The sequence below is a fragment of the Ictidomys tridecemlineatus genome, chromosome 4 (genome assembly GCF_052094955.1).
Source record: "Ictidomys tridecemlineatus isolate mIctTri1 chromosome 4, mIctTri1.hap1, whole genome shotgun sequence".
Lineage (NCBI taxonomy): Eukaryota > Metazoa > Chordata > Mammalia > Rodentia > Sciuridae > Ictidomys > Ictidomys tridecemlineatus.
Genome location: NC_135480.1, coordinates 14,740,589 through 14,750,100, shown reverse-complemented (window position 1 = coordinate 14,750,100; position 9,512 = coordinate 14,740,589). Strand labels below are relative to the sequence as shown.

Below are 9,512 nucleotides of genomic sequence, written 5' to 3'. Positions count from 1 at the left end.
ACAGGATGACAATATCGACCTCTTGTGCTATTGTTGGGATGAAAGGAGACACTGTATAGAACCGGACAGATCCTCAACCACAGTTAGTTGCCCCTCCATTCTGTGACTTTAATTGGTAAGGTTTATGTCCCAGGAACACAAGTAGGTGCAGGGTAAATGAGCTACATCTTCCGGAACAGCCTCTTGTCCTCAAAGATGATGTCTTCCCTTAATGTGGATAATTTTAAAGTCTCACTTTAATGTTAAAAGTCACATAGCTGAGTATGGTGGCACATGCCTGAGACACCAAGGATCTGGAGGCTGAGGCAGGAAGGAGGATCCCAAGTTTGAGGCAAGCCTCAGCAATTTAGCAAGACCCCGTCTCAAAATAAGATAGAAAAAAAGGACTGGGGATATAGCTCACTCGGTGATACAGAACCCTGGGTTCAATCCCCAGAACCGAGGAAAAAAAAAAAAGCAAATGTAAATATAGCATAACATAAAGCTTAAAATTTGCATAAAGTTTTAAGATAAAATAGGAGACTACAAAGAAGTGTTGCTTTCAGCAGGCCCCAGAGATGCCTCGGTGGGAAAGTTTGAGTCATCCCCTAGTTTTCTTTCTGAAGCATCCTTCTCTGATCCACTGGGTGGAAAAAGGCCAGCTTCCTGGGTGCACCCCAAATCCTGGGAAGTGGAGGGCAAGATTCAGACTTCCTCCCGGCACTCAAGGCAGGGAGAGAACGGGGAGGTGAGCCAGACAGCCCGAGGACAGCCTGGCACCCCAAGCATACTACCTAATGCCCAGCTGAGCCCCGGGGGAGGAGGGACAGGGGACAGACAACCCTCCCGCCACTGCCCCAAAGCACAGGTACACGCCAGCCAGTCTCCTGCTCCCTTTTTATTTCCTCCTGGATCTGAGAGCAGCAGCACCAGAGAGGGAACCTGCCCTCCAGTCCTGCAAGGGGCTTGTCCCTGCACCCTGTACAGGACACAGCCAGTACCTTGAGCCCCTTTTCCTCTGGGGGAAGGTATGTCACAGCACACACAGGAACTCACACTCCTGGCAGCTGGGGCCGCAGGGGTAGCCTGCTCACTGACCCCACAGTCCTCCAGAGGCACCAGAAGACAGGACCCTCGAGGCCCCTGGGACAAAGGCCTGGAGAAAGGGCAGCCTCACGCCTTGGTCTCCTCTGTCCAAGGAAGAAGGCCCAATTCCTCCAGCACAGAGGCTTCTTCAGTCCCTGGAGGGTTGCTTTGGGAAATATTGTCTTAAGGTTATCCCCACCCCTTTTTGCAAGTCCCTATAAAAATAGACCTTCTCTTGGTATCTTTTAAATGCACCGCTCCGGGCTCCATGCACATGTGACAGGTAGGGAGCCGTCCGGGTGTTCCCTTTGGTTATTCAAGCCTTGGTTGCCGGCCATCCAGTTTCTCGGCCTCAGACGTCTATGCTGCCCCTTTGGAGGTGCTGAGCATCTTCTGTGGGCCTGGCTCACTGGTGACATACTCCCTCTGGAGCCGGGCACGGAAGTAGAAGAGGTAGCAAGGTAGCAGGAATCCCAGAAGTGAGAATAACAAGAGGCCCAGGTTCACCTTTAGGGAAAGGAAAGAGAAAGTCAAGTATGTGCTGGTTAAACCTCACCATCCTCAGAGACCCGCCTTAGCCGCCAACCCAGAGAAGGCAGCCATTTTTGCTCCAAGACCTAAAGAAGAATGAGAAATAGCACTCAGTGCATGCAATCGCTGCTCCACCAGTATCTCATTTAATGCTCAGCAGCCTGGCCAAGTGGCTGAGATGAAAACCCTGGAGTCTAGTAAGTGGCAGGGCCTGGCTGGGGGCCACACAATGGGGCATTCTCTTGGGGGACAGGCTGCCTTTGCAATGGGACATGGGCTGGCAGATATTGGCCAGTGGGGTGCCATGTGGGGTGATGAGTAGCGGCTCTCAGGCCTGGGCAAAGGAACGGAGATGGACAGACTGCGGGACAGATGACTTGCAAGGCCCAAGAGAGTGAATGAGTTCACATTCCACTCCACAAGACACAGTGTGACCCGGGGCCAGCCACCTCCACTCCAAGTGCCTCTTTCTCGGCCACTGCGGCCAAGATCAAGTGCCCAAAGGTACACAGCGTGCTTGGCACACAGCAAATTCTCCAGGAGCGGGAGCAGATCTTTCATCACAGTTCTTGGGGGAAGAGGATTTATGATGTGGGAGGCCCCACGGGACAGAAATTGGTTTCAGGGAGGCAGATGTCAGTCCAATGCAAGGGAAAGCCTATCGAATACCCTCCGTGCTGCAGGGAGACCCCTGGTAGGACCTTAGGGACCAGGGCTCCTAAACATGGGCTCGAGGATCAGGGCTGGCCCACCGTGCAACTCACCTGGGGGCTTACTGAAAACAGAGCCAGGTTGAGAGAGGCCAGCTCAGGAGGCCGGGGACCTGCGTTCTTAACACTCCACAAGGAGTTCTGATGGGCACCAGCTCGGGATGCTATCACATACGAGTCCCCCTCCCCCTCCCCCGTGCCCTGAGCCCACCCTGGCTCTCACCCAGAAGGAGTCTCCTCGCAGGGGTCCCACGACGACCATGAAGAGCGGCTGCTGGAGGAGGGCGAACACGGCGCTGATGAGAGACTGCAGGCCCGTCAGCGTCCCAAAGTGGTTGGATGGGAACCTGTCCACAGAGAGGTGGCCAGGAATCAGGGTTAACCGCCCCCCCACTGTGCCCCCGCCCCAGGCTTGGCTCTCTTGGCAAGCAGAGCAGAACTTAGCTAGAGATGGTGGCCAGGGAGGACCTCCCCAGGAAGAGGACTACTGGCCTTGCATGTGCTCCTTGGTCCCTGCCCTGGAGGGGGCATGCCTGGGCCCTGAGCCCTGCGGGTCTGACAGCTCCTCTCTGTGTGATCATCATAAGGAGCTCAACGTCTCTGTTCCCCAGTTCCCCGAATAACAGGGACAGCATGAAACCCACTCGGCTGCTCTCTTTATTCTTTCCACAAATGGCACTGATGTAGGTGCTGGGGGATAAAGCTATGTACCAAGCGGGCAAAGGTGCCTGCCTCACAGGGTGACATTGTCATGGATGGAGCAGGTGGCCATCCGACCGTGAACAAGTGCACGGTCTAGGTGCTGAGGAAAGAGGTCAGGCAGAGAAGAGGCTGGGGAGGTCAGGGGGTTTCAACTGTGGAGACGGTGGCCTGGGAAGGCCTCAGCAGATGAGGCCGACTAGGTAAGAAGAGGAGGAGGTGGAACTGTGAGCCTGGCAGACATCTGGAGGAAGGGTGTTTTAGCAAGAGGGAACAGCGAGTGCAAAGACCCCGAGGGCGTAACATGCTGGGGCTTCTGAGGCCTAAGAGTGAGCGAGTGAGGAGAGGGGGCCAGGTCTTGTGGGGATTTTTAGGTCATAATAAACCTTTGGCTTTTACTCTCTAGTGAGACTAGTGACACAAAGAGATGTATATCCTACGAGGGGACTCTAGCCACTGGTGTAAAAATAGACTTGAGGAGGCCAGGCACAGTGGGGCACACCTCTAGTCCCAGTGACCCGGAAGGCTGAGGCAGGAGGATCACAAGTTGGAGGCCAGCCTCGGCAACTTAATGAGTCCCTGCCTCAAAATGAAAAGTAAAATATGGTTCAGTGACAGAGCATCCCTGGGTTCAATTCCTAGTACCACACACACACACACACACACACACACACACACACACACACACACACAAAAGGACTGAAGAAGGACAAGCCTCAAGAGACTATTTGGAGGCCACTGCAGTGATCCAAGCCGGAGCCAACAGTGGCTTGGCCCGAGGTCGCAGCAATGGTGGTCAGAAGGAGTCAAAGGGGTGGTGGAATGTGGGCAGGAGGCCGATGGATCGAATGTGGAGCAGGAAGAAGACTCAAGGGTAGACTGTGAGCCCTTGGCTTGAACAAACACAGAGACAAGTTCAAGACACGGACAGGCTGCTCGGTGCCGAGAGGCTGCCATGAGGCTCACACTCGGGAGCAATGGCCAAGCCTCCTGGCCTGGACCGGCCGCGGACGAGGCCCCCGGTACCAGTTAAGATTCTGTCATCGCTACTGTAATGTCCTTTATTACTCCATCGCCCCGCAGGGGAGGCACTCGGCAGTGCCTGGCAGTGGAAACTAGGAGAGAAAGGGACACGGGGCTGTTCCCGGTGGAGAAGGAGAGTCATAAGGAAGGGGGGTGTTCTACAGGGCAGCCGGGGGAGGGAGGCCACGGTGGAGGCCATTTCTGACAGCAGACCCAGGGACCAGCGCCTCTGTCATCAAACCACGTATTCCAGCCTCCCCCAAGGAAGATTTCCAACAACGGGAGTCTCCCTGCGGGGGGAAGGCTGGCGTGGAGGAGGTGGGCTCCCCATGATCAGAGGGGCTCAGAGGAGTGCACCAGATGGCCCCCCCAAGCTCCCCAACTCTGAGAGGTCAGCATGCAGGAGAGGTACTGAAGGGACGCGAGGGGCCCTTCTGGCTCTACCCTGGTTTTCTCTGTGACGGGGACAAAGCTGGGAAAGGCGTTCAGCCTCAAAGACTCACACGGCAGCGTACAGGCCCCCACAGGCCGAGTGGTAGAATCCTCGAACTATGGTGTGCAGGACAAAAGTCAAAAACTGAAACCAAAAGGGAGACAGCGTCAAGGCGGGGTGCACAGGGACATGGGGCCTCACCAAGTCATCTACACACTCGCACCCCACCTGCCACCAATCTACTAAGAACACCTGGGAACCCGGGAAACAGGCCCCGAGCAGGGGCCAGAGCCATGCCTCCCGAAGGCAGGCCCTGGTGGATGGTCCCTTGGGAGGATCGTGGGAGGCAGAGGGAGGGGACAGAGGGAAGCGGCACCTGGAGGTGTAGGTTGCTGATTAGGCAGGTGATACCAAAACCCACAAGGAGGAGGTTGGTCAGGGTGAAGGCGTTGATGGCATTAGTGAGCTTCTGGATCTTGCGGTAGCGTGGTTTGGTGGACTTGGTGGTGACCCCATCCCTGAGGAGAAAAAGCCATCACTGGACCCCACCTGGACTTCCCTGGTTCTCAACCAGGCCCTGCCCCCTGCCCCCTGCCCCTGATTGTTGGGACAGAAGAAAAGGCAGGAAAACCATTCTCTCGAAGTGTGGTTCCCACTCAAGATCAGATTGGGGGTGGGGGGATGTCTTTCTAGAATGCAGGCCTGACCCCAGGTCTCAGAGCCTCAGGAGTGAAGCCCAGGAGTCTGCAGGACAAATGCCCGGAGCATTTCTGATGCACACTGCAATTTTAGAATCAAGACTGAGAAGAATGGTAGAGAAAAGGGAGTTTCACAACGGCTCTCCCGCCGGTCTAGACAGCTGGGCCTCTGACCAACCAGAAAGCTCCTCTGTCTGGCATGATCAAGAGCTCCGTGGCCAGCCCAGGAGAGAGGTCAGTAGGCTGGGGTGAGGGCACGCTGCCCATCTATCCTGGACAAATAGGCCAGCGAATGGACCCTGGCCACCAGGAGCACAGGGTGAGGGAGGAAGGTTGGGGCGCTGCTGGTAGAGAGAGAAGCCCCTGGATTGTTCCTTAGAGGCTTCTCTCCTGGTGTCTCTCTCCCATCCTCTCAGGACAAATGGGGACTATTTGTACTGACACAAAAACCCAAAGCCATCAGAAGACCCGTCGCAGACACAGTGGGTTCAAGACCCAAGGGTCCCTCGTGGGCAGGCACTGACCCTCCTACCCACAGCCACGCGGCTGAGCTTGGAAGCAGCTCTGCAGCCCCAGGCAGTCCTCAGATGGCTGTGGCCCTGGCCCGAGGTGGACCACAGCCTCATGAGAGGCCCTGGGTCAGAATCAGCTGTCATCCCCAAATTCCCCAAATTGGATATATAAGCTCTAGATTATTACTTCTACTCTATTTTAATGCACCGGTATCAATTTCATTGAGACATTCACGAATCAAAAACTCGGGACTTCGTGGGTTAAGAACACTTTGGAGTACGGCCTTTGTGACATAGTGGCTGGAGCTTGCCGTGGGGTCTTGAGTAAGTTACTTAACCATGTGACCCTGTGTTTCAGCTTCCTCGTCTGCAAACAAGGACAATAATGCACCCACCTCAGAGGGCTGCTGCAGGACTCAGCAGATCACACAAGGTGCCTCACACAGGGTCAGTCCTCACTGTTAAGCTATTCTTATGACCAAGCAAGCCACGCCCCCTCTAGCCTCCGTTTCCTCATCTGTAAAAGTGGAGAAGTACTCCTACCCTCCCAGGACTCGGAGGAGAATGAAACGAGACACTGTATGTGCAAGAATGGAGAAAACGAAAAGCACTGTCTGACCACTCGCTGTCTCCGTCCTTGGGCAGGTCACCTGGCATCTCCGAGAGCAGTGCCCTCATGTGGGGAGTCCACGCAATCCTTGATCCGCCAGTCCATGAGGTAGCCAATGAGGGGGCAGGTGAGAAGGCACAGCAGCTGCATGGCCCCAAAGATGGAGGAGTAGAACCCAACTGGACAGGACAGGGAGGGAAGTGGGGTCAGGATGCTAGTGGCCCCGTGGGTAGGGCCACCCACTTCCAGCAGACAAACAGCCTCCCTCTGACCCAGGTTCTTGGATCCCCAGGGTTACCAGGGTAGGCCCAGGCCCAGAGGAATCCCAGCGCCTGGGGAACAGGCGACAGCAGGGTGGGCCCGGGCCTGGGCCCCGCTTTCATCTCCCTACCTGTCTCTTGCACATTTTGTCTCAGCTCATCGGTCACTGTGGGTAGGGGAGAGACACAGTGAGCCAGCTCAGCCAGGGTGACCCTCCTATGCCCCCACCCCGGGCCTCAGCAGTGCCTCACCATGCTCCTGGCCACCGGTCATGAGGTACTCCAGCATCTTGTTCATGATGGCCATGTAGAATATAACTCGGAGCTGGGTCATGCCCATGGTGACGAGGCTCCACAGGAAAATGGGGGAGCAGAGGCTCTTGCGGAAGGGGACCGACTGTGGAGAGACGGCAGGGGGTGCCCCTAGGCCCCCAGAACTCCAGTTTCTCTCTGTTTGTCCCAGCTCATGCAGGCCTAATGGGGGCTGGGACACTAACTATGTGATTCTGGAGAAGGACCGCTCAGTAACTATCCCCACAGCACCGGTGTTTTGTGTGGTAATAATAACTGAAGCACTTACTATGAGCTATTCCATTGAACCAAGTCTTACAATAACCTCCTCTACAGGGCCTCACAATGTTATCCAGGCTGGTCTTGAACTCCTAAATTCAAGGGATCCTCCTGTCTCGGCCTCTGATGTAGCTGGGATTACAACTGCCTGCCACCATGCCCAGCTCTTTACCACATTTTACAGATGAGGAAACTGTAGTTCAAACAGATCCTGCCTGAGCTCACAGGACCGGAAACAGCAGGTTGGCCTGACTCAGGCTCCTGCCCTTGACCACTTGTCCCATGGGGATGGGCAGTGGGAATAACGACCCTACTGAACATACCAATTTTGCACTTTACAAAGAGGTCCCATGTCCATGATGTAATCCAACCCTTACAACTAACTTGTCTATTTAGGTGGGTGCTTATGTTTTGGTTTTGGTACCGGAATTGAACCCAGAGCGCTCTACTACTGAGTCACAACACCAGCTCCAGCCCTTTTTATTTTTTGAGATAGGTTTTCACTAAGTTGCATAGGGCCTCGCTAAGTTGCTGAGGCTGGCCTAGAACTTGCAATCCTCCTGCCTCAGCCTCCCACAGGGTTGGGATTACAAGCATGCACCACCGTGCCCAGCTGAGTGGGTTTTATTAGTGCTAGTTTGAGAGGTGAAGAAGGTGAGATCAAGCACAAGTGATCCACCCAAGTTACATAGCCCATGCATGGGAAGCAGGACTCAAACCCCATCCTCTCTCACCAAAGGATATACGCCTTCTTTTTTTTGGTGTGGTGCTGGGGATTGAACCCAGGACCTTGTGCAAGCGAGGCAAGCACTCTACCAACTGAGCTATATCCCCAAGTCAACAACTTGAGAAGTGACCCAAGCAGGTGGATGCAGCTCCTCCTGCAGACAGCAGGGGGCGCTGGACAGTCAGGAGTAGGAGGGCTGCATCTTTTGACAGGGCTCCACTGCCCTGTCACAACAGGCTCAGAGATTGCAGGGGACCCTGAGTGAACCAATTGCTGGACAGACCAAGAGACTGCTCCTCCCTTCCTCACCCGGGGTACCAAGCAGGGTATCCCCGAATCTGAAATTGCCAGAATTGTTTGAAGTTTGGCTTCCCCATCTGTGAGTGGGAAGTGCGCTCCTCCTGCATCCCAGGGTAGTGTGAGAACAGAAGTGGAAAGAGACTGATGTTCACTGGTGTAAGAATGCACCCTCCCGGTCCCCAGTGCTGGCACCTCGACCAGACACTTACTCTCAGGAAGGTCTTCTGAGGTGTCACGGGCGTCCTGGAATGAGAGAAACGCGTCAGCCCCCTCATCCAGGCTGGGAGCCTTCTGGCTCAGCCGCTGACCCACGTTGGTCACATGGGTGTAGAAGCGGTCACCCGTGAGCTTGTGGTCCAGGTTCAATCCAGCGAGATTGTCCTTCTTCCTGCAGGCAACCAGGCCAGAGCATAAGAAAACCAGCCACACAGAGGCCACCCTCAACTCCAGGGTGCCATCCCAGCCTGTCCCAAGAGTGTCGAGGATCCCTAGCGTTGACAGACCCACTAATGAGCTCCCTAATGGAGGGCTCATCTCTGTGGCTCAGAGCCTGGCCCAGAGACCAGCATAGGCACAGACCAGCACAGGCACAGATGGACAAACAAACGGCAAATGAATCATTTTCACTTGTTCCTACAGAAGAGGCAGCATGGAGAATTCAAACTCTGAGGTCGCCTGCCCTCAACTTACCCCCTTTTCAATGGGATGACCTTCAGAAAATCACTTTGTTCTTTGCATCTTGTTATTTTTGTTGTTGTTGGGGTTTTTTGCAGGGTGGGAGGATACTGGAGATTGACCTCGGGGGCACTCAACCACTGAGCCACATCCCTAGCCCTATTTTGTATTTTATTTAAAAAGACAAGAGTCTCACTGAGTTGCTTAGTGCCTCACTTTTGCTGAGGCTAGCTTTGAATTCTCGATCCTCCCAAGCCCCTGGGATTACAGGCATGTGCCCCTGTGCCCGGCTTGCATTTTGTTATTTATGAAGTATCTAACAGAGACACACAGGTATTAGAGAATGATATGGGAGCTAAGTACAGCGCCAGCATAGAGTAGGTACTCCATATATGTCAGCTACATGACTGCCACCCTATGTGGCTGGTTGTGGGGCACCACCCTCTGCCACTGCTGAGTCGCAATGAAGCTGGGAAGAGCTGCAATTCCAGCTGCCCCCCAGCAGGTGGTCTGCTTGATTCCTCTACATCTTCCCTTTTGGGTCCAAAAAGTATCTGGTGCTATTGCTGGTGTACCAGATTTCTGATATCCAAACACAGAAAGGATAATAACAATAATATTCTCTATGGGTTTTTGTTGTGGTGGTTTTGAGTGACTGTGTGTGTTGTGTTTTGATTTTGGTTTGGTTTGATTCTGGGT

The 9,512-nt window shown here is 54.4% G+C and overlaps 1 protein-coding gene across 4 annotated transcripts in view; it reads right to left on the bottom strand.

The window, feature by feature from the left end:
• Nucleotides 1–859: 859 nt before the first annotated feature.
• Slc43a1 (solute carrier family 43 member 1) overlaps nucleotides 860–9,512 on the bottom strand; it is a 25,095-nt gene continuing 16,442 nt past the window's right edge. For 3 of the 4 annotated variants that reach the window (XM_040284328.2, XM_040284329.2, XM_040284327.2), the window contains 8 exons: nucleotides 8,348–8,526; nucleotides 6,794–6,964; nucleotides 6,673–6,708; nucleotides 6,322–6,460; nucleotides 4,838–4,979; nucleotides 4,532–4,605; nucleotides 2,530–2,653; nucleotides 860–1,572 (listed from right to left, as the gene is read on the bottom strand). In XM_040284328.2, coding sequence (XP_040140262.2) covers nucleotides 1,426–1,572; nucleotides 2,530–2,653; nucleotides 4,532–4,605; nucleotides 4,838–4,979; nucleotides 6,322–6,460; nucleotides 6,673–6,708; nucleotides 6,794–6,964; nucleotides 8,348–8,526 — 1,012 coding nt within the window. In that variant the 3' untranslated portion in view covers nucleotides 860–1,425. The remainder of the gene's footprint in view (nucleotides 1,573–2,529; nucleotides 2,654–4,531; nucleotides 4,606–4,837; nucleotides 4,980–6,321; nucleotides 6,461–6,672; nucleotides 6,709–6,793; nucleotides 6,965–8,347; nucleotides 8,527–9,512) is intronic. The other variant, XM_040284330.2, reaches the window with a different exon arrangement.